Source organism: Camellia sinensis, chromosome 14, assembly GCF_055761805.1.
Source record: "Camellia sinensis isolate YWXY chromosome 14, ASM5576180v1, whole genome shotgun sequence".
NCBI lineage: Eukaryota > Viridiplantae > Streptophyta > Magnoliopsida > Ericales > Theaceae > Camellia > Camellia sinensis.
The window spans coordinates 12954617-12981153 of NC_138974.1; the positions used below are offsets into that span (position 1 = coordinate 12954617).

Consider the following 26537-nt stretch of genomic DNA (forward strand, 5'->3'; position numbering starts at 1 on the left):
TGCAACGGGAAAGGGGCCGAGGGACATGGCTGGGTTAACAAGGGAGAAGTCGGAGACAATTAATTGTGCCAGAATGGTGTCGGAGACGATGATTAGAATGAGAGTAAGGTTTTGGTATGAGAAGATGAAGGGTAAATTTGGTATTATAATAAATGTAATAAAAAAAAATTAAATTTTTTATAATAGAGTAAAAAGAAAATGAGTGCAAAAGTTTATTTTGTGATATAAGTAAAATTTTATTAACTTATTTCTATAACTCACCTTTCTACGTTTTTTCAACACATTCATATTTTGAGAATTTGACTAAAAGTAAACTTTTTTTAACTTCTAATTTTTTTTTAATCAAATTACTTGTCTATTTTTTTTATATATATATTTTTAAAAAATCAAAAAAAATGAAAAATTAATTTTTAACCCACCTCCCAAAATAAGTTACGATCACAAATAAGAAAATAAAAAAATAAGCCATACGGATCACTAGGTTGTGCAACAATCTGCTAAAATCAAATCAATTCACACTACTTTATCTGCTAATCACGGTTTAAATTTTAAAATTTATAAATCACTTTCAAAACTACCCAGTTCCGCTATAATTAATATATAGATATTTTTTAACCTATAATAAAATATCAAACTAAAACCAAGACAAATTTAACATGCGAAATTTATTACAAATTAATAGTTGTATATATATAAAATATTATGTAAAATTAATTTTTGTTATATATATAAAAATATTATGTAAATTAATTTATATATTGTACAAAGACTGCATAATTTATTAAAATATTTTTTAATTTATCAATCCACCAAAAATCACTCAAGTAATATAGTAGGGTTGTGCCGGCGCCAAACATAAATCGTTTCGTTTGATTCCGAAGTACAGTTGGGGGTTGGCGTTGGGGTTGGGGTTGGGTGTTGAAATGGCTGAAAACGATGGAAGCAGAGTCTCCTCATCCGATCATGATCATCAGAGCAAACCCACGACGATGATATCAGCTGACAACGCTCTCCAGATTGTTCTCAATGTTGCTCAGCGACTGCCACCTGTCACTGTTTCCCTCCACGAAGCTCTCGGCAAGGTCTTGGCCCATGATATCACAGCCCCCGACCCTCTTCCTCCTTACCCTGCCTCTATCAAGGTCTCCCTCTAATCTAATCTAATCTAATCTAATCTATTTTCTGGGTTGATCATTTTATTTTATTTTGTTTTTTTGTTTTTCACTTTAGAGTTTAATTACACTGCTATTATTATTCTAATAAGTTTTTGCTTGGATTTCTTGGTTTGCTTTGAATTGTTTTTTGCTGAGTTGGGTATGAGTGGAAAATTTCTGATAATTTTTTCCCCCCTTTGGTGGGAATTAAATTTTGGTCAAATTTGGTGGGAGTTGGAACATAAAGTGAATGTTGAACATAAATTGTTCCACATAAATTTTTGAATTTATATATTCAAATAGTTTACAACCCTAGTGATCCAATTTATAGACTATCCAGTTCCGATATCCAATTTTTATACATATATATATATATATATATATTAAACTATTTGAATAGTTTAATAAATAAAGGAAGAGGTACAAACTTTAGAAACCACTTAGGAACCCAAAATTTAAATTTAGAATCAAATTAAATTCTCACAATTACAAACTTTAGGAAACCACTTAGGAACCTAAAATTTGAATTTAGAATTTAAATTAAATTTCCACAATATTTTTTATTGAAAAAATTCAAATGAATTTTATCTAAAAAATTAATGTTAGATCCGAAAACGACGTCAACTTCTCATTCACTCATAAATGGTTTTGACGTTCCGTCTTCACCGTGTGACTTGCCACGCGGCAAAGAACACTTCACCTCTTCGGACCCACCCCAAAAGTCGTTTGGGGCCCACTCAAAATTGGGCTAAAAAATATGCCTATATTAAACCATTTTTCCAACACTGAGTTGGGTATGTGTGTGGAGGAAAATTTCTGTAAATATTTCTTGGTGGGATTTAAATTTTGGACAAATGTGGTGGAAGTTGGAACATAAAGTGAATGTTGAACATTATGTAGCCTTCTTTTTTTAATACGAAAACCACATAAGTTTTTGTTTGGATTTCTTGATTTGCTTTGAATTGTTATTTGCTGAGTTGGGTATGGGGATACAAATAATTTTTTTCTCGGTGGGAACTAAATTTTGGAAGTTGGAACATAATTTGAGTGTTGAACATTATGCTACTGATTTGTTTATGTCAAAACCACTGCAATCTTCCTTGGCTTTGTGTCATTGCCGGTTTTTTGCTGTTCAACCAATTTTTTTCGTAGTGAATGTAAAAGTTAGCAATTACTATTTTTTGATGTGAATTTACAATCCTAGGACTATCTGTTGTGGATGAGATATCTAATTCAATACATTAAAGACCAATTTGATCACGAAGAGGAATGAGCAGAGTATGTACCTGACCTTCAAGTTTTAAGAAATCTGGTGAATCCAATCAGCAGATTCACTTTGAAAACTGAACCTATAAGGTGACGCAAGGTAGCTTTTCATATAAATTTCTGTCAAGTTTGATAATATTGGCCATTGGTTAAGCAACCCTGTGAGAAACACATGGCAACATCTGGGCTTTGATCATAGTTTGTTTTGATAAATTCATATAATGAACGCAATAGCTTCAATATTGTGCTGTCTTTATTCGAAAAAGATTGTATCAGTTAGCTATTGATGACAAATATGGGGCATTGGCTTTGTTGGAAGGTATGATAGAAGAGGTTAAATGTATGTTTTGAAAAGTATTTGAATCACTTGCCTTTGGACTTGGATGTGTGTCTTATCCCTAGAGGTATACATTTTATTTGTTCCTAAAATGTAGATAGCTATTAGCTTTATTTTGTCTCAGTCGCTTTTTTTTTTTTGCTTTCTTTCCTTTTTTTTTTTTTTTAAATGGACAGAGAGAGTAAAAATTAATTTTTTCAATTCATAGAGTGCTGCTACCACATTATAGAACTTCATTCATATGCAGCTGTAAAACTTTGTGACTGTTATAGGATTCACACATCAATGTTGCCTTTTCTTTGTTTGATATATATGAATTTTGTTTAAAAAAAAGCGCCACAATAGGTGCTGCATCCCTGTACAAAGGATGTATACAAAAGCAAAAATATTGACTCACTATATATTTACAAGGATGTACAAGTTTTCAAAAAAGTAAGCAAAAACAAAGAAAAGGAAAAAAAATCCCCCTCAGCAAAAAAATGAGACATTTGAGAAGATCTTTAAATCCTCTCTAATGTAGCCAATTTTATAAGATTTCAATCATAGTGACTGTTTTTATATATGTTCTCATTTGACGCTGGAATAGATGGGTTGGTGTTCTTAAACTGCGACTACAGGGAGATGGATAATTACCACAAAAAAAAAAAAGAAAAATAAATGCCTCCTTTGAGGACACCCCAAAAAAATTGCTTATTGGGTTAGGGTAATTCTACTTGCACCATCACTTTATCTCTTTACACCCATAATTTTTTTTATTACAATTTCATCCTTATTCAAAAATACCAAACAATCCTTCAAAATCCTAACCTAATTTCTAACCCACTCATCTTTTCACCACTATCTTCGCCGGAACCACCACTTCACTACTGTTAGCAATCCAAACTTTTATCTCCAGTGACCTTAGCTTCCATCTACGACCACTAACCTCTAGCTCATTCTCTCCCATCAGCGACTTCTTTTCCAACGGCAACCTTTTCCCCTGACTCACTAGCAACTCACCACACCATTGTGACTAGCCCTGCCTCTATCACAAACCAGTTTCGTCCCCCACCTTGCCATAGCAACTCAGGTTCGCCTTTCACTGCCCGATTGTGAACAATCTTGCTGCTGCCCAGCCTTGCCATCACGATTCAGCCCTGTCGCCTTTTTACACCACCCTCTTCTCTTCTTCTTCTTCTTCTTCTTCTTCTTCTTCATTTTTCCAAATCTCTCTCGCATTCACATTTGCGGTGGAAGGAGGTGACACCAGCTTGTGATTGCTGTGGGTTTGAGAAGTGCGACGGGAAAGGGGGCGGGGGACATGGCTGGGTTAACAAGGGAGAAGATGGAGGCAATCAATTGTGCTAGAATGGTGTCGGAGACGATGATTAGAATGAGAGTAAGGTTTTGGTATGAGAAGGTGAAGGGTAAATTTGGTATTATAATAAACTAGCCTATCACCCGTGCTATACACGGGATAATTATAGAATAAAGTTTCGGACCCCCAGTGGGGGTGTTGGGGGTCTGCTGTGATTGGCCCAAAAAACAAATTTTTTTTTTTTATTTCAGCCAACCCCAGGCCGACACGTGGCACTGGGGGGTCGCTGGGGGTCACCCCACTGGGGTCCCTAGCATTGCTGGATAATTATAGATATTTATATTTGTTTTAATTTTTTTGATATATAAATTATTTTTTTTAAGATTTTTTCTGAAAATAATTTAAAAATCTTATTACTAACCATAGTGTACAGGAGAAATTAAAAAGGTTACTGCAGTAACTATGTACGGGCTGTATCTATAATTATTTGTATGAGAGGATTTTAAATGCTAATCAGGAATTTTGACCAAATCAATAAATGCAGAAATGTGGATTGGAAAAAGTTAATAAATGCTGATTAGGGAATTTTGACTAAATCAATAAATGCTGAGTGTTTTTTTTTTTAAAATCAAAAATTTAGAAAATTAAGATTGAGAGATTGGAGCTCCCACAAGGTTTGCCTCTTTTTCTTAATATATTTACTAGCATATAACCCGTGCTATGCACGGATTGTGTTTACAATTATCTATATATGTGAATTGGTATTTTTAATTTTTTTTTTTAAATGTCTTCTTTCTTTTCCTTTTTTATATTATATTAAAGTTTAACATTTTGATAATAATCATACGTGTTAGACTTTTCAAGGAATTAAATGTCTTTTTTTTATTATTATATTATATTAAAGTTTAATATTTTGATAATAATTATATGTGTTGGACTTTTTAAGAATTTTTTTTTATGCTTGTTCTTAATGCATTAAAGTGTTATTATGAGAGATAATAATCGTATGTGTTGGAACTTTTCAAGGAATTCATGTGTTGGATTTCAAAAAAAAAATTTATGCTTGTTCTTAATGCATTAAAGTGTTATTATGAGGGTAAGACTTGGGGGTTGGGAGAAGTTAATAAATGCTAAGGTTTTTTTTTTTAAATCAAAAATTAGGAAATTTAGATTGGATATTCTTGGTTAATTATGAAATATAAATCTTTTATTTTTTAACAAATTACAATATACCATAAAATTTATTTAAAATATGAATTGGTCATATAATAGTACAACTATCATTTGTGATAAATTTTAATTTAATACAATACTCAAGGAAAAGAAAGAAAGAAAAAAGAAAAAAAATCTCTCATGCAATAATAAATTATCAAAATTGTTCATTGAAAAATATTGCTCATATCATTAAAAAATTATTAATTGACTTAATAATTTATTTATTAACAAAATGGTTAACTGAAATCTTTTTTCATGTCATTAAAAATTATTAATTTACTTAATGATTTACTTATTAATAAAATTGATCAGTTGTTGTGAGAGTATGATTTATGTATTAATAAAATTAGTTATTTATATATGTATGTATTTTCTTCTGGTTCTTCATTAGTTCAGTGACTTATCTTAGTATTTTTTTTAGATGAGAGAATTATCTTAGTATTTGTTTTATATTTATCTGTTAAAAACAACTACACATTGTAATTTTTTTTTTTTTTTATGAATTTGGAAGAAATATTTAAAACTCATAAATTCACCCAAAATGATATGATAATAAAATTGGAGTCGACATTATTGGTTGTATAACAAATCAAAAAATCATACATATCATAACACATAATTCTATCATATATCTAAATGTCTTCTTTTTTTCCTTTTTTATATTATATTAAAGTTTAAAATTTTGATAATAATCAAATGTGTTAGACTTTTTAAGGAATTAAATGTATTTTTTTTTATTATATTATATTAAAGTTTAATATTTTGATAATAATCATCTGTGTTAGACTTTTTAAGAATTTTTTTTTATGCTTGTTCTTAATGCATTAAAGTGTTATTATGAGGGATAATAATCATATGTGTTGAGACTTTTCAAGGAATTCATATGTGTTGGATTTCAAAGAATTTTTTTTATGCTTTTTTTAATGCATTAAAGTGTTATTATGAGAGTAAGACTTGGGGTTGGGAGAAGTTAATAAATGCTAAGGTTTTTTTTTTTTCTTAAATAAAAAAATCAAGAAATTTAGATTGAGAGATTAGAGCTCTCACAAAGCTTAGGATTAAAAACCCCCTTTTGCTTAATATATAGTATAGACTAGCATATCACCCGTGCTATGCACGGATTGTGTTTATAATTATCTATATATGTGAATTGTGATTTTTAAATGTCTTCTTTTTTTTCCCTTTTTATATTGTATTAAACTTTAATATTTTGATAATAATCATATGTGTTAGATTTTTCAAAGAATTAAATGTCTTTTTTATTATTATATTATATTAAAGTTAATATTTTGATAATAATCATATGTGTTGGACTTTTTAAGAAATTTTTTTTATGCTTGTTCTTAATGCACGAAAGTGTTATTATGAGTGATAATAATCGTATGTGTTGAGACTTTTCAAGAAATTCATATTTGTTGGATTTCAAAAAAAAAAATTTATGCTTGTTCTTAATGAATTAAAGTGTTATTATGAGGGTAAGACTTGGGGGTTGGAAGAAGTTAATAAATGCTAAGGTTTTTTTTTGAATTGCGATTTTTAAATGCCTTTTTTTTTTTAATGTCTTCTTTTTTTCTTTTTTTATATTATATTAAAGTTTAATATTTTGATAATAATCATATGTGTTAGACTTTTCAAAGAATTATGTCTTTTTTTTATTATATTATATTAAAGTTTAATATTTTGATAATAATCATATGTATTAGACATTTCAATAATTTTTTTTATGCTTATTCTTAATGCATTAAAGTGTTATTATGAGAGATAATAATCATATGTGTTGGGATTTTTCAACGAATTCATGTGTTGGATTTCAAATAATTTTTTTTATGCTTGTTCTTAATGCATTAAAGTGTTATTATGAAGGTAAGACTTGAGGGTTGGGAAAAGTTAATAAATGCTAAGTTTTTTTTTTTTAAATCAAAAAATTAAGAAATTTAGATTAGGAGATTGGAGCTCCCATAAGGATTGCGGTTAAAAATCCCCTTTTACTTAATATATACTATAGATACTAGCATATCACCCATGCTATGCACGGATTGTGTTTACAATTATCTATATATGTGAATTGCGATTTTTAAATGTCTTCTTTTTTTCTTTTTTTTTTAAATGCCTTCTTTTTTTCCTTTTTATATTATATTAAAGTTTAATATTTTGATAATAATCATATGTGTTAGACTTTTTAAGAAATTAAATGTCTTTTATTATTATTATATTATATTAAAGTTTAACATTTTGATAATAATCATATGTGTTGGACTTTTCAATAAATTTTTTTTTGCTTGTTCTTAATGCATTAAAGTGTTATTATAAATGATAATAATCATATGTGTTGGGACTTTTCAAAGAATTCGTATGTGTTGGATTTAAAAAAAAAAAATTATGCTTATTCTTAATGCATTAAAGTGTTATTATGAGGGTAAGACTTGGGGGTTAGGAGAAGTTAATAAATGCTAAGATTTTTTTTTTAAGTCAAAAAATCAGGAAATTTAGATTAGGAGATTGGAATTCCCACAAGACTTGGAGTTAAAAACCCCCTTTTGCTTAATATATAACTAGCCTATCACCCGTGCTATGCACGGGATAATCATAGATTTTTATATTTGTTTTAGATTTTTTTTAATATATAAATTATGTTTTTTAAGATTTTTTATAAAAATAATTTAACAATCTTATCACATCACTAACCATAGTGCATACTGCAGTAACTATACACAGATTGTATCTATAATTATTTGTATGAGGGGATTTTAAATGCTGATCAGGGAATTTTGACCAAATCAATAAATACAGGCATGTGAAAAGACATGTGGATTGAAAAAAGTTAATAAATGCTGAGTTTTTTTTTTAATAAAAAATTCAGAAAATTCAGATTGGAATATTGAAGTTCCCACAAGTCTTAGGGTTAAAAACTCCCTTCTGCTTAATATATAGTATATATATATATATATAGAGAGAGAGAGAGAGAGAGAGATTATAAGATGAGAGAAATAAAGTGCTATCTTATTATAATGGAGGAGATGTTAAAAAAAAACGTGTAGACATGAATGCCCTCATATTTTATTATGTTTACAATTATCTATATATGTGAATTGTGATTTTTAAATATTTATTTTTAAATGTCTTCTTTTTTTTTTCTTTTTTATATTATATTAAAGTTTAATATTTTGATAATAATCATATATGTTAGACTTTTCAAGGAATTAAATATCTTTTTTTTTATTATTATATTATATTAAAGTTTAATATTTTGATAATAATCATATGTGTTGGTCTTTTCAAGAAATTTTTTTTATACTTGTTCTTAATGCATTAAAGTATTATTATGAGGGATAATAATCATATGTGTTGGGACTTTTCAAGGAATTCATGTGTTGCATTTATGCTTGTTCCTAATGCATTAAAGTGTTATTATGAGGGTAAGACTTGGGAATTGGGAGAAGTTAATAAATGCCAAGATTTTTTTTTTTTTAAATCAAAAAATCAAGAAATTTAGATTGGGAGATTGGAGCTCCCACAAGGCTTGGGGTTAAAAACTCCCTTTTGCTTAATATATAACTAGCCTATCACCCGTGCTATGCACGGGATAATTATAGATAATTATATTTATTTTAGATTTATTTTAATATATAAATTGTGTTTTTTAAGGATTTTTATAAAAATAATTTAACAATCTTATCACTAACCATAGTGTATGAGAGAAGTTGAAAAAGACACTGCAGTAACTATACACAGATTGTATCTATAATTATTTGTATGAGGGGATTTTAAATGCTGATCAGGGGATTTTGACCAAATCAATAAATGCAGGCATGTGGATTGAAAAAAGTTAATAAATGCTGATCAGGGGATTTTGACCAAATCAATAAATGCTGAGTTTTTTTTTTTTTTTTTTTTAATAAAAAATTTAGAAAATTCATATTGGGATATTGAAACTCACATAGACCTTAGGGTTAAAAATCTCATTTTGCTTAATATATAGTATAGATATAGATAGATGTGTTGGATTTTTCAAGAATTTTTTTTATACTTGTTCTTAATGCATTAAAGTGTTATTATGAGGGATAATAATCATATGTGTTGGGACTTTTCAAAGAATTTATATGTGTTAGATTTCAAAGAAATTTTTTTTATGCTTGTTCTTAATGCATTAAAGTGTTATTATGAGGGTAAGACTTGAGAGTTGGGAGAAGTTAATAAATGTTAAGATTTTTTTTTTAAATCAAAAAATCAGGAAATTTAGATTGGGAGTTTGGAGCTCTCACAAGGCTTTGGGTTAAAAACCCCGTTTTGCTTAATATATAGTATAGATAGATAGATAGATAGATGGATATATCTTTTTATTTTTATTTTTATTTTTATTTTTATTTTTGTGTGGTTTCTATTCGGGTAATTTTTTTCAATTCATTTAAGATGGAGTTGTGGGTATCTTTTTTTTTAAAAAATTTAATTTATCTGTGATTTCCATTTGTTTTTAATTATTATTATTTAGGTAAGTTATGATGTGAGTTAGATATGTGATAGGCATGTGAGTTTTATTGATTTAAAGTTTATTTATATAAACTTTAAAGATTGTTTTTTTAGTTTTTTAGTTTTTTTTGTTATGTTATAATATAGTATATAAAATATAGGCAGATATCTACGACTTTAATAAAAAATATTATCTGATTTTTTGCGAAAGAGAAAATGAATGCAAGTTTTAATTTTTTTTTTTGAAAATTTGTGAGGGAGAGATTGTGAAATATTTTTGTTATTAAATAAATAAATCAGTCAATAGTTTTTTTTAATCTATTTTGTAAATTAAAAATCAATAATTTTGAAAATTTGATTAATTTGTCCCATTAAGTGATTTAAAATTTTGATAGATATACATAAAAAAAATACATAATTATATTATTAAATCATAATTCAAATTTAGATGTTATATCTTTTTGAGATCTATATATCTTTTTTTTTTGTGTGTAACCATAGTGTATGGAAGAAATTGAAAAGGGTGTTGTAATAATTATGAGAGAAGTCAAAAGGGATTGTGGATTGGGAAAAGTCAATAAATGCTGAGGTTGGATTGGGAGAAGTCAATAAATGGTGAGGTTTTTTTTTTAAATCAAAAAATTAGAAAATTAGTTTTTTTTAATCTATTTTGTAAATTAAAAATCAATAATTTTGAAAAATTGATTAATTTGTCACATTAAGTGATTTAAAATTTTGATAGATATACATAAAAAAATACATAATTATATTATTAAATCATAATTCAAATTTAGATGTTATATCTTTTTGAGATCTATATATCTTTTTTTTATTTTTGTGTGTAACCATAGTGTATGGAAAAAATTGAAAAGGGTGTTGCAATAATTATGAGAGAAGTCAAAAGGGATTGTGGGTTGGGAAAAGTTAATAAATGCTGAGGTTGGGTTGGGAGAAATCAATAAATGGTGGGGTTTTTTATTTAAATCAAAAAATTAGAAAATTAGGATTAGGAGATTGGAGCTCCCACGGGTCTTGGAGTTAAAAACCTCATTTTGCTTAATATATAGTATAGATAAATAGATAGATAGATAGATGGATATATCTTTTTATTTTTATTTTTATTTTTGTGTGGTTTCTATTCGGATAAATTTTCAATTTATTTAAGATGGAGTTGTGGGTATCTTTTTTTAAAAAATTCAATTTATCTGTGGTTTCCATTTGTTTTTAATTATTATTATTTAGGTAAGTTATGATGTGAGTTAGATATATGATAGACATGTGAGTTTTATTGATTGTTTTTTTAGTTTTTTAGTTTTTTTTTTGTTATGTTATAATATAATATATAAAATATAAGCAGATATCTACAACTTTAATAAAAAATATTATCTGATTTTTTGCGAAAGAGAAAATGAATGCAAGTTTTAATTTTTTTTTTGAAAATTTGTGAGGGAGAGATTATGAAATATTTTTGTTATTAAATAAATAAATTAGTTAATAGTTTTTTTTAATCTATTTTGTAAATTAAAAATCAATAATTTTGAAAAATTGATTAATTTGTCCCATTAAGTGATTTAAAATTTTGATAGATATACATAAAAAAAATATATAATTATATTATTAAATCATAATTCAAATTTAGATGTTATATCTTTTTGAGATCTATATATCTTTTTTTTTCATTTTTGTGTGTAACCATAGTGTATGGAAAAAATTGAAAAGGGTGTTGCAATAATTATGAGAGAAGTCAAAAGGGATTGTGGGTTGGGAAAAGTCAATAAATGCTGAGGTTGGATTAGGAGAAGTCAATAAATGGTGGGGTTTTTTTTTAAATCAAAAAATTAGAAAATTAGTTTTTTTTAATCTATTTTGTAAATTAAAAATCAATAATTTTGAAAATTTGATTAATTTGTCCCATTAAGTGATTTAAAATTTTGATAGATATACATAAAAAAAATACATAATTATATTATTAAATCATAATTCAAATTTAGATGTTATATCTTTTTGAGATCTATATATATATTTTTTATTTTTGTGTGTAATCATAGTGTATGGAAGAAATTGAAAATTGTGTTGCAATAATTATGAGAGAAGTCAAAAGGGATTGTGGGTTGGGAAAAGTCAATAAATGCTGAGGTTGGGTTAGGAGAAGTCAATAAATGGTGGGGTTTTTTTTTTAAATCAAAAAATTTGAAAATTAAGATTAGGAGATTGGAGCTCCCAGAGGCCTTGGAGTTAAAAACTCCCTTTTGCTTAATATATAGTATAGATATAGATAATTATCTATATATGTGAATTGTGATTTTTAAATGTCTTTTTTTTTTAAATGTCCTTTTTTTTCTTTTTTTATATTATATTAAATTTTAATATTTTGATAATAATCATATGTGTTAGACTTTTCAAGAAATTTTTTTTATGCTTGTTTTTAATACATGAAAGTATTATTATGAGACATAATAATTATATGTGTTGAGACTTTTCAATGAATTCATATGTGTTGGATTTCAAAGAATTTTTTTTATGCTTGTTCTTAATGCATAAAAGTGTTATTATGAGGGTAAGACTTGGGGGTTAGGAGAAATTAATAAATGCTAAGATTTTTTTTTTAAAATCAAAAAATCAAAAAATTTAAATTGGGAGTTGGAGCTCCCACAAAGCTTGAGGTTAAAAATCTCTTTTTACTTAATATATAGTATAGATATAAATAGATGTAATAATTTTTTTTTAATAGTAGAGAAAAAAGAAAATGAGCGTAAAAAGTTTATTTAGTGATATAAATAAAATTTTCATTAGATTATTAACTTATTTCTATAAGTTACCTTTCTACGTTTTTTTAACACATTCATGTCTTGAGAATTTAGTTAAAAGTCAACTTTTTTTAACTTTCAATTTTTTTTTGAATCAAGTCACCTGCCTATTTTTTTATATATTTTTTCAAAAAAAAAAAAAACTATTTTTTAACCCACATCCTAAAACAAGCTACGATCACAAATAAGAAAATAAAAAAGTAAGCCATATGCATCATTAGAGTTGTGCAAAATACTGCACAATCTATTAAAATCACATCAATTCGCATCGCTTTATTCACTAACCGCGGTTTAAATTTTAAAATTTATAAACCGCTTTCAAAACTACTCAGTTCCGCTATAATTAATACATAGATATTTATTTTTTAACCTATAATAAAATATCAAACTGAAACCGAGTATGGGACAAATTTAACATGAGAAATTTATTACAAATTAATAATAGTATATAAAATTAATTAATATTATATATATATATATATAAAATATTACATATTATACAAAGAATTGATAATTTATTAAAATATTTTTAAATTTATCAATGCACCAAAAATCACTCAAACAATAATTTATTAATATGTCAATCCGTCATTTTATTTCTATTTATAATTTTATTTTCAAAACATCCCAATCGCGCCCTACGCACCACATTTCCATTTATAATTTTATTTTCAAACTAATTTTATTTTTAAACCATGCGAATCGCACTCAGCCCTACGCACCACACCATGGCGGTGGTATCCGGGAAACATTTGCTATAAAGGCAAATAGATAGGGTTGTGCCGGCGCCATATATAAATCGTTTCGTTTGATTCCGAAGTACAGTTGGGGGTTGGGGTTGGGTGTTGAAATGGCTGAAAACGATGGAAGCAGAGTCTCCTCATCCGATGATGATCATCAGAGCAAACCCAGGACGATGATATCAGCTGACAACGCTCTCCAGATTGTTCTCAATGTTGCTCAGCGACTGCCACCTGTCACTGTTTCCCTCTACGAAGCTATCGGCAAGGTCTTGGCCCATGATATCACAGCCCCCGACCCTCTTCCTCCTTACCCTGCCTCTATCAAGGTCTCCCTCTAATCTAATCTAATCTATTTTCTGGGTTGATCATTTTATTTTGTTTTGTTTTTTTGTTTTTCACTTTAGAGTTTAATTGCACTGCTATTATTATTCTAATAAGTTTTTGCTTGGATTTCTTGGTTTGCTTTGAATTGTTTTTTGCTGAGTTGGGTATGAGTGGAAAATTTTTGATAATTTTTCCCCCCTTTGGTGGGAATTAAATTTTGGTCAACTTTGGTGGAAGTTGGAACATAAAGTGAATGTTGAACATTATGTTACTTTAAAAAAAAAAGAAAAAAAAAAAGGCCCAAACCACATAAATTTTTGTTTGGATTTCTTGATTAGCTTTGAATTGTTATTTACTGAGTTGGGTATGTGTGTGGAGGAAAATTTCTGATAAATTTTTCTTGGTGGGATTTAAATTTTGGACAAATGTCGTGGAAGTTGGAACATAAAGTGAATGTTGAACATTATGTAACCTTTTTTTTTTTAATACGAAAACCACGTAAGTTTTTGCTTGGATTTCTTGATTTGCTTTGAATTGTTATTTGCTGAGTTGGGTATGGGGATACAAATAATTTTTTTCTCGGTGGGAACTAAATTTTGGAAGTTGGAACATAATTTGAGTGTTGAACATTATGCTACTGATTTGTTTATGTCAGAACCACTGCAATCTTCCTTGGCTTTGTGTCATTGCCGGTTTTTTGCTGTTCAACCAATTTTTTTCGTAGTGAATGTAGAAGTTAGCAATTACTATTTTTTGATGTGAATTTACAATCTTAGGACTATCTGTTGTGGATGAGATATCTAATTCAATACATTAAAGACCAATTTGATCACGAGGAGGAATGAGCAGAGTATGTACCTGACCTTCAAGTTTTAAGAAATCTGGTCAATCCAATCAGCAGATTCACTTTGAAAACTGAACCTATAAGGTGACGCAAGGTAGCTTTTCATATAAATTTCTGTCAAGTTTGATAATATTGGCCATTGATTAAGCAATCCTGTGAGAAACACATGGCAACATCTGGGCTTTGATCATAGTTTGTTTTGATAAATTCATATAATGAACACAATAGCTTCAATATTGTGCTGTCTTTATTCGAAAAAGATTGTACCAGTTAGCTATTGGCTTTGTTGGAAGGAATGATAGAAGAGGTTAGATGTATGTTTTGAAAAGTATTTGAATCACTTGCCTTTGGACTTGGATGTGCGTCTTATCCCTAGAGGTTTACATTTTATTTGTTCCTAAAATGTTGATAGCTATTAGCTTTATTTTGTTTCAGTTGCTGTTTTTTTTCCTTTCTTTCCTTTTTTTTTTTTTTTATAGTTTTTATTATTATTATTTTTTTTAAATGGACAGAAAGAGTAAAAATTAATTTTTTCAATTCATAGAGTGCTGCTACCACATTATAGAACTTCATTCATATGCAGCTGTAAAACTTTGTGACTGTTATAGGATTCACACATCAATGTTGCCTTTTCTTTGTTTGATATATATGAATTTTGTTTAAAAAAAGCACCACAATAGGTGCTGCAACCCTGTACAAAGGATGTATACAAAAACAAAAATATTGACTCACTATATATTTACAAGGATGTACAAGTTTTCAAAAAAGTAAGCAAAAATAAAGAAAAGGAAAAAAAATCCCCCTCAGCAAAAAAATGAGACATTTGAGAAGATCTTTAAATCCTCTCTAATGTAGCCAATTTTATAAGATTTCAATCATAGTGACTGTTTTTATATATGTTCTCATTTGACGCTGGAATAGATGGGTTATGGTTCTTAAATTGCGACTACAGGGAGATGGATAATTACCAAAAAAAAAAAAAAATGAAAAAAAAATGCCTCCTTTGAGGACACCCCAAAAAAAATTGCTTATTGGGTTAGGGTAATTCTACTTGCACCATCACTTTATCTCTTTACACCCATAATTTTTTTTATTACAATTTCATCCTTATTCAAAAATACCAAACAATCCTTCAAAATCCTAACCTAAATTCTAACCCACTCATCTTTTCACCACTATCTTCGCCGGAACCACCACTTCACTACTGTTAGCAATCCAAACTTTTATCTTCGGTGACCTTACCTTCCATCTACGACCACTAACCTCTAGCTCATTCTCTCCCATCAGCGACTTCTTTTCCAACGGCAACCTTTTCCCCTGACTCACTAGCAACTCACCACACCATTGTGACTAGCCCTGCCTCTATCACAAACCAGTTTCGTACCCCACCTTGCCATAGCAACTCAGGTTCGCCTTTTACCGCCCGATTGTGAACAATCTTGCTGCTGCCCAGCCTTGCCATCACGATTCGGCCCTGCCGCCTTTTTACACCACCCTCTTCTCTTCTTCTTCTTCTTCATTTTTCCAAATCTCTTTCGCATTCACATTTGCGGTGGAAGGAGGTGACACCAGTTTGTGATTGCTGTGGGTTTGAGAAGTGCGACGGGAAAGGGGGCGGGGGACATGGTTGGGTTAACAAGGGAGAGGACGGAGACAATCAATTGTGCCAGAATGGTGTCGGAGACGATGATTAGAATGAGAGTAAGGTTTTGGTATGAGAAGGTGAAGGGTAAATTTGGTATTATAATAAATTAGCCTATCACCCGTGCTATGCACGGGATAATTATAGAATAAAGCTTCGGACTCCCAGTGAGGGTGCTGGGGTCTGCTGTGATTGGCCCAAAAAACAATTTTTTTTTTTTTTTGATTTCAGCCAACCCCAGGCCGACACATGGCACTGGGGGGGGTCACTGGGGGTCGCCGCCACTGGGGGTCCCTAGCATTGCTGGATAATTATAGATATTTATATTTGTTTTAATTTTTTTTGATATATAAATTATGTTTTTTAAGATTTTTTCTGAAAATAATTTAACAATCTTATCACTAACCATAGTGTACAGGAGAAATTAAAAAGGCTACTGCAGTAACTATGCACGGGCTGTATCTATAATTATTTGTATGAGAGGATTTTAAATGCTAATCAGGGATTTTGACCAAATCAATAAATGCAGGAATGTGGATTAGAAAAAGTTAATAAATGCTGATTAGGGGATTTTGACCAAATCAATAGATGCTGAGTTTTTTTTTTTTTTTTAATAAAAAATTTAGAAAATTAAGATTGAGAGATTGGAGCTCCCACAAGATTTGGGATTTAAAAACCCCCTTTTTCTTAATATATTTACTAGCATATCACCCGTGCTATGCACGGATTGTGTTTATAATTATCTATGTATGTGAATTGTGATTTTTAAATATCTTTTTTTTTCCCCTTTTTATATTGTATTAAAGTTTAATATTTTGATAATAATCATATGTGTTAGATTTTTCAAAGAATTAAATGTCTTTTTTATTATTATATTATATTAAAGTTAATATTTTGATAATAATCATATGTGTTGGACTTTTCAAGAAATTTTTTTTATGCTTGTTCTTAATGCATTAAAATGTTATTATGAGGGATAATAATCATATGTGTTGGGACTTTTCAAGAAATTCATATGTGTTGGATTTCAAAAAAAAAAAAATTATGCTTGTTCTTAATGTATTAAAGTGTTATTATGGGGGTAAGACTTGGTGGTTGGGAGAAATTAATAAATGATAAGATTTTTTTTTGAATTGCGATTTTTAAATATCTTTTTATTTTTATTTTTAAATGTCTTCTTTTTTTTCTTTTTTTATGTTATATTAAAGTTTAATATTTTGATAATAATCATATGTGTTAGACTTTTTAAAGAATTATGTCTTTTTTATTATATTATATTAAAGTTTAATATTTTGATAATAATCATATGTGTTAGACATTTCAAGAATTTTTTTTTGCTTATTCTTAATGCATTAAAGTGTTATTATGAGAGATAATAATCATATGTGTTGGGATTTTTCAACGAATTCATGTGTTGGATTTCAAAGAATTTTTTTTATGCTTGTTCTTAATGCATTAAAGTGTTATTATGAAGGTAAGACTTGGGGGTTGGGAGAAGTTAATAAATACTAAGTTTTTTTTTTTTTTAAAATCAAAAAATCAAGAAATTTAGATTGGGAGATTGGAGCTCCCATAAGGCTTGGGGTTAAAAGCCCTATTTTGCTTAATATATAGTATAGATACTAGCATATCACCCGTGCTATGCACGGATTGTGTTTACAATTATCTATATATGTGAATTGCGATTTTTAAATGTTTTTTTTTTCTTTTTTTTTAAATGCCTTCTTTTTTCCTTTTTTATATTATATTAAAGTTTAACATTTTAATAATAATCATATGTGTTAGACTTTTGAAGGAATTAAATGTCTTTTATTATTATTATATTATATTAAAGTTTAACATTTTGATAATAATCATGTGTTGGACTTTTCAAGAATTTTTTTTTTATGCTTGTTCTTAATGCATTAAAGTGTTATTATAAAGGATAATAATCATATGTTTGGGACTTTTCAAAGAATTCGTATGTGTTGAATTTTAAAGAAATTTTTTTATGCTTTTTCTTAATGCATTAAAGTGTTATTATGAGGGTAAGACTTTGGGGTTGGGAGAAGTTAATAAATGCTAAGATTTTTTTTTTAAAATCAAAAAATCAGGAAATTTAGATTAGGAGATTGGAATTCCCACAAGACTTGGAGTTAAAAACCCCCTTTTGCTTAATATATAACTAACCTATCACCCGTGTTATGCACGGGATAATTATAAATATTTATATTTATTTTAGATTTTTTTTATTTTAATTTTTTTAGTATATAAATTATGTTTTTTAAGATTTTTTATAATACTAATTTAACAATCTTGTTAAAAATTTACCGTCACCTACCACCAATTTACCATCAACTACCACCACCTACTCCTCACCTACTACACAAATCCTCTCCTATATAATAGGAATCCTTGTAATCAACACAACACACATCAGATGTCAATCAATAACATCAATCATAATACATACAATTTCTCTCTATCTCAATTTATCTTACATGGTATCAAAGCCAGGTTAAGAACTTAGTGATTCCGCTTCACCGGCGGGCGGCAGCCTCGCCTTGGCCGTCCGCCGGACAAACCCAAATTTTTTAATTCTCTCTCTCCTTCCTTCCTCCATACTTTTCACCCACATACCAGTGCACCAATCTCCTCTTCCCGAATCAGAAGCGGCGTCGTGGCTGCTTCCGAATCCGAACCATAAGATCGTCGACAACAGTACTGATCTCAAGTCTTCGGAATATTTGTTCGCTGATATTAATCCGTATCTGGATCTCGACATCATGGCCTCATCAGTATCATCAGCAGCAGCAATACATCTCTCCCGCCGATGGAGTTGTTCCGGTGCAGATCAAGAACATTTAACAGCCGAGGGCTACGCACGCGCCTCCGGCCTCCCCAGCGTCTGCACCACCCCCTCCGGCGTCATCTCTGCTGCCATCGTCCATGTTTTTGCTCTTTTCGTCGCCGTCTCGATCGAAGCTAACATCTCCGGCGGCCACGTCAACCCCACCTCTTCAAATGGACGTCTCTTCTCATCCCTCCCACCACAGTCCTTATTTTTAACTTGGTGGGTATAGTGGCCGGTGTTTCCTATGCCATAAACAGTGGGTATCAATCATGGGGCCCTTTCTTCGGCAAGCTGTTCTTTGCCATTTGGGTTGATTCTCCAAAGGTTGTGTCTCCCAGCGCACATGCCTTCAATTAATATATTATTATTATTATTAAAAAAAAAAAAAAAAAAAACCATTTTATTATTCCACCACTCTTCTTTTCTTTAAACATAACACCCTCTCTCCACTCATTCCTTTTATTATTTTTCTTATGCACCCACTCAGACTCCATGTGCTCTTTGACACTTTTTCTCCACCCTTACACACACCCACAAATATATTTTGATTACCCTTCCAAAACAAACATCTCCCTTTTTTTTTATTTGTTCTGATATTCAAAGTTAAAAAAAAAAAAAAAAAAAAAAAAACAACAAAACAGACCAAGACGGACTGCAGACCAAACTCATTTTATTCATCTCGGGGCTCACCCCGATCACCATTTTACATTCAAAAAAAAAAAAAACAAAACAACCGCACCCACAGAGGGATCTTTCTTCTCTACTCTGCTGCGGGTCTCTTTTTCTTGTTTTTCTCTTGGTTGTCCCGTGATTGCCCAGCCTCGCTGCTTCCTAGACCACCAAGCAAGTTGCCTCCTCCCTGCTCCTCCACTACAGCATATGGCGGCCCTCCAAATCGGAACATAACAGTGGCCTTCCGCTTCAGCTCCTTATTTTCCGCCTTTAGCACACTTATCTCTGCTCGCGCATCCTTATACATGCGTTGGAGCAGAGCCAGCTGGGAGTTTAAATGCTGCACCTCATTTGCCCTACTCTGCAGCCGGTTTGGCAAGTTTGTAACCGCAGTCATGGTTTCCACACATGACTTCAAAGTATACTAATTGGCCTCCACATCTGACTGCACTGCCATTCTTTGCTCCACCGATCGCATCGGAAAGTTCAACGGAGCAAACTCCGGGGCGCTTGGTTGAGGTTCCAGTGCCACCGCACCAGTTCTCTCTCTTGTTGACTCGTTGAGGTCGGGAAAGAGGGTGAGCAGCCCGCGGGAAGACGAAGCCATTTTTCTGGGCAACAGAATGTTACAGAGTATCTTTCTCAGCAAAACGAAGAATTTTTCAGAGGTTTCTCTCAGTTTTTTTGTCTCAGTTTCTGCCTCAGCCTCAGCCTTCGTCTTGGTTAAATAGCCAAGGCAGCCACGCGCATCGCGCGCCACTTGACGCCAGACGACAAACGGGCGCGCCAACCAAGGCACTCAAGGTGCCTCGCCATCATGTCCGGCACACCTTTTGATGAATTAGGCACGCCTTTTGATGGCACGCCTTTTTTAAAAAAATTGGGCACACCTTTTGAGGGTGCAACTTTTACAAGGGTCCGACAAGACTCTGTAAACTGTCCCGACATTGATTCCGGTTAGCTCCTTTATGGGTCCGACAAGACTCTGTAAACTGTCCCGATATAGATTCCGGTTAGTTTCTACAAGGGTCCGACAAGACTCTGTAAACTGTCCCGACATTGATTCCGGTTAGTTTCTACAAGGGTCCAGCAAGACTCCGTAAACTGTCACAACAACTGTCTCAACATTGTCTGCTACAACGGTCCGACATGACCCCATAAACTGTCTTCTACATCGGTCTGACACCGCCATCCAGTGTCCTCTACACCGTTATGACACCACCATACAGTGTCCTCTACAACGTTATGACACCCCCATACAGTGTCCTCTACAACGTTATGACACCACCATCCAGTGTCTTCACCAATGGTCTGACACGACCATACAGTGTCACCTATCCTCTTTTATTTTTATGTATTTTCTTGTTTTGTTACTCTCTCCAAACTCAAGTTGGTTAGTTTCTATCCTCCTTGAGTTTGCGGGGGGCTGTTAAAAATTTACCATCACCTTCCACCAATTTACCATCAACTACCACCACCTACTCCTCACCTACCCTCACCTACTCCTCACCTACTACACAAATCCTCTCCTATATAATAGGAATCCTTGTAATCAACTCAACACACATCAGATATCAATCAATAACATCAATCATAATACATACAATTTCTCTCTATCTCAATTTATCTTACAAATCTTATCACTAACCATAGTGTATTGGAGAAATTAAAAAAGGTACTGCAGTAACTATGCACAGGTTGTATCTATAATTATCTGTATGAGGGGATTTTAAATGCTGATTAGATAATTTTGACCAAATCAATAAATTCATGCATGTGGAAAGACATGTGGATTGAAAAAAGGTAATAAATGCTGATCATGGGATATATATGTGAATTGTGATTTTTAAATGTCTTTTTTTTTTTAAATGTCTTCTTTTGCTTTTTTCTTTTTTATATTGTATTAAAGTTTAATATAATAATCATATGTGTTGAACTTTTCAATGAATTAAATATCTTGTTTTTTTATATTATATTAAAGTTTAATATTTTGATAATAATCATATGTGTTATACTTCTCAAGGAATTTTTGTTATACTTGTTCTTAATGCATTAAAGTGTTTTTATGAGGGATAATAATTATATGTGTTGAGACTTTTCAAGGAATTCATATGTGTTGGACTTTTTAAGGAATTTTTTTTTATACTTATTCTTAATGTATTAAAGTGTTATTATAATGGTAAGGCTTGGGGGTTGTGAGAAATTAATAAATGCTAAGGTTTTTTTTTAAAAAAATCAAAAAATCAAGAAATTTAGATTGGGATATTGGAACTCCCACAAAACTTGTGGGTTAGAGATAGATATAAATAAATAGATAGATATAGATATAGATATAGATATAGATATTTATATTTGTTTTAAATTTTTTTTATTATACATATTATTTATTTTGGAAAAGGTACTACAGTAATTATGAGAGAAGTCAAAAAGCCTTATGGGTTGAGAGAAGATAATAAATGCTGAGGTTAATTTTTTTTTTAAAAAAAAACAAAAAATTAGAAAATTAGGATTGGCATATTGGAGCATCCACAAGCCTTGGGGTTTAGAAACCCCCTTTTGCTTAATATATAGTATAGACTAGCATATCACCCGTGCTATGCACGGGTTGTGTTTCACCACTTTGTCTTCTTTTTTCTTTTTTTTTAAATGTCTTTTTTTTTTATATTATATTAAAGTTTAATATTTGATAATAATCACTAGCATATCACCCGTGCTATGCACGGGATTAAATTTAAAAAAAAAAAAAACTATTTATATTATGTCAAACATATTTATAAATTGTTAGCATAAAATATTTGTAATTTTAAAAGAAAATGTTGACATTGCATAATTAAAGTAATAAAAATAAGAATTTATTACATTTGTTCGAAATTCACTGCAAAAGTAAAACAAAAAAATAACTAAAATCTAAATTGTTGTGAGTATTCCATCAGCATTCCTGCATTGTCAACGTGATTGTTAGGTGGTGTTTGGTTATCATATTTAGCTAAATAATCACAAAAAGACAAAAAAAAATCAAAAAACTACAGAAAGTCAAAAATCACAAAAAGACAAAAAAAAAACCCACTATTCCAAAGCTGAAAAGCCAAAAAAGTCAATCAAGAATACCAAACGAACAAAAACGTCCTAGGCTAAAAAAGTCAAAAAGGCCAAAAAGCCAACAAAAAAAGTCATTGCCAAACAAAGGCTTAGTATTATAATTAATGAACAATACATATATTATGTATTTATAATGTTATAAAATAAAAATGTTATACTTATATATTTTTTTTTTTAACCTTCTGAAATGTATAGACATTCTTCTGACCAATCTACATTTAAAAAAAATAACCGTTGAACTAACTACAATCACATTTTTCTCTTTGTGAGTGTTTATATTTATCTAACTTCAATCATATTAAAAAATCAAATTATAATTTTTTTTTGGTTAGACCAAATACAAATAAGAAAAAATAAGATAACTTCAATCATACAAATCACAAATATTTTTATGCTATCTAATTACAATCATATTTTTTCATAATAAAAAATAATTATAAAGAAGAACCATTAAAACAGTAAATAAAACGATTAAATCACGTTAAAAAAAAAATCATTGAATAAACTACAATCACATCACATTTTTCTCATAATAAAAAAAATAAATGAAAAAAAAAGAACCATTGAACTAACTACAATACAATCACATTAAAAAAAAAAGAATCATTGAACAAACTACAATCATATCACATTTTTTCCATAATAAAAAAAATAAATGAAAAAAAAAACCATTAAACTAATTACAATACAATCACATTAAAAAAAAAGAATCATTGAACTAACTATAATCACATTAAAAAAAAGAACCGTTGAACTAACTACAATCACATTTTTCTTTTTGTGAGTGTTTATATTTATCTAACTTCAATCATCTTAAAAAAGCAAATTATAATTTTTTTTAGCTAGACCAAAAACAAATCAAAAAAGGAGATAACTTCAATCATACAAATCACAAATATTTTTATGCTATCTAACTACAATCATATTTTTTTCATAATAAAAAAAATAATTGTAAAAAAGAACCATTAAAATAGTAAATAAAACAATTAAATCACATTAAAAAAAATCATTGAACAAACTACAATCACATCACATTTTTCTCATAATAAAAATAAATAAATGAAAAAAAATAAAATTGAACTAACTATAATACAATCACATTAAAAAAAATCATTGAACAAACTACAATCACATCACATTTTTCTCATAATAAAAAAAAGACAAATAAAAAAAAAAAAGAACCATTAAACTAATTATAATACAATCTCATTAAAAAAAAGAATTATTGAACTAGCTACAATCACATTAAAAAAAAAAAACTGTTGAACTAATTACAATCACATTTTTTTCTTTGTGAGTATTTATATTTATCTAACTCCAATCATATTAAAAAATTAAATTATAATTTTTTTTTTTTTACAAATCACAAAAAGAGATAACTTCAATCAAAAGAACCATTAAAATAGTACACAAAAGAAAAAATTGCTAAACCAAATACAAATTATAAATTTTTTCTTTTGGCTAGACCAAATACATAAAAAAAAGGAGAAAAATATTTTTATGATATCTAATTACAATCATATTTTTTTCATAATAAAAAAAATAATTGTAAAGAAAAACCATTAAAATAGTAAATAAAACGATTAAATAATTATGAGGGAGTTTTGACCAAATCTCCCAAAAGGCATGGGGATTGAGAGAAATTAATAAATGCTGAGTTTTTTTTTTTTTTTTTTTAAATCAAAAAATTAGAAAATTAGGATTGGGATATCAGAGCTCCCACAAGACTTGTGGGTTAAAACCCTTTTGCTTAATATATAGTATAGATAGATAGATAGATAGATAGATATATCTTTTTATTTTTATTTTTATTTTTGTGTGGTTTCTATTCGGGCATTTTTTTTAAAATTTATTTAAGATGGAGTTGTGGGTATCTTTTTTTTTTAAAACAAAAACGACATCAATTTCCCATTCACTCATAAACGGTTTTGATGTTCCGTCTTCACTGTGTGACTTGCCACGCAACAAGGAACACGTCACATCTTCGGACTGCTTTCGAAACTACTCAGTTCCGCTATAATTAATACATAGATATTTATTTTTTAACCTATAATAAAATATCAAACTAAAACCGAGTATAAGACAAATTTAACATGAGAAATTTATTACAAATTAATAATAATATATATAAAAAATATTATATAAAATTAATTAATGTTATATATATATATATAAAATATTATATATTATACAAAGACTTGATAATTTATTAAAATATTTTTAAATTTATCAATGCACCAAAAATCACTCAAACAATAATTTATTAATATGTCAATCCGTCATTCTATTTCCATTTATAATTTTATTTTCAAAACATCCGAATCGCACTCGGACCTACGCACCACATTTCCATTTATAATTTTATTTTCAAACTAATTTTATTTTTAAACCATGCGAACCGCACTCAGCCCTACGCACCACACCATGGCGGTGGTATCCGGGAAACATTTGCTATAAAGGCAAATAGATAGGGTTGTGCCGGCGCCAAATATAAATCGTTTCGTTTGATTCCGAAGTACAGTTGGGGGTTGGGGTTGGGTGTTGAAATGGCTGAAAACGATGGAAGCAGAGTTTCCTCATCCGATGATGATCATCAGAGCAAACCCACGACGATGATATCAGCTGACAACGCTCTCCAGATTGTTCTCAATGTTGCTCAGCGACTGCCACCTGTCACTGTTTCCCTCCACGAAGCTCTCGGCAAGGTCTTGGCCCATGATATCACAGCCCCCGACCCTCTTCCTCCTTACCCTGCCTCTTTCAAGGTCTCCCTCTAATCTAATCTAATCTATTTTCTGGGTTGATCATTTTATTTTATTTTGTTTTGTTTTTTTGTTTTTCACTTTAGAGTTTAATTACACTGCTATTATTATTCTAATAAGTTTTTGCTTGGATTTCTTGGTTTGCTTTGAATTGTTTTTTGCTGAGTTGGGTATGAGTGGAAAATTTCTGATAATTTTTCCCCCCCTTTGGTGGGAATTAAATTTTGGTCAACTTTGGTGGAAGTTGGAACATAAAGTGAATGTTGAACATTATGTAACCTTTTTTTTTTAATACGAAAACCACGTAAGTTTTTGCTTGGATTTCTTGATTTGCTTTGAATTGTTATTTGCTGAGTTGGGTATGGGGATACAAATAATTTTTTTCTCGGTGGGAACTAAATTTTGGAAGTTGTAACATAATTTGAGTGTTGAACATTATGCTACTGATTTGTTTATGTCAGAACCACTGCAATCTTCCTTGGCTTTGTGTCATTGCCGGTTTTTTGCTGTTCAACCAATTTTTTTCGTAGTGAATGTAAAAGTTAGCAATTACTATTTTTTGATGTGAATTTACAATCTTAGGACTATCTGTTGTGGATGAGATATGTAATTCAATACATTAAAGACCAATTTGATCACGAGGAGGAATGAGCAGAGTATGTACCTGACCTTCAAGTTTTAAGAAATCTGGTGAATCCAATCAGCAGATTCACTTTGAAAACTGAACCTATAAGGGACGCAAGGTAGCTTTTCATATAAATTTCTGTCAAGTTTGATAATATTGGCCATTGATTAAGCAACCCTGTTATAAATTCATATAATGAACACAATAGCTTCAATATTGTGCTGTCTTTATTCGAAAAAGATTGTATCAGTTAGCTATTGGCTTTGTTGGAAGGTATGATAGAAGAGGTTAGATGTATGTTTTGAAAAGTATTTGAATCACTTGCCTTTGGACTTGGATGTGCGTCTTATCCCTAGAGGTTTACATTTTATTTGTTCCTAAAATGTTGATAGCTATTAGCTTTATTTTGTTTCAGTCGCTGTTTTTTTTCCTTTCTTTCCTTTTTTTTTT

The 26537-nt window shown here is 29.7% G+C and overlaps 1 protein-coding gene across 3 annotated transcripts in view; it reads left to right on the plus strand.

The window, feature by feature from the left end:
• The first annotated feature begins 841 nt into the window (after positions 1-841).
• Positions 842-26537, plus strand: part of LOC145789235 (molybdopterin biosynthesis protein CNX1-like) — a 52921-nt gene continuing 27225 nt past the window's right edge. Inside the window, exon 1 of one of the 3 annotated variants that reach the window (XM_082906543.1) lies at positions 842-1142. In XM_082906543.1, the coding sequence (XP_082762669.1) occupies positions 924-1142 (219 nt within the window). In that variant the 5' untranslated portion in view covers positions 842-923. Of the gene's footprint in view, positions 1143-13291; positions 13613-25203; positions 25466-26537 lie in introns of those variants that run through there. The other 2 variants (XM_082906545.1, XM_082906544.1) reach the window with 2 other exon arrangements.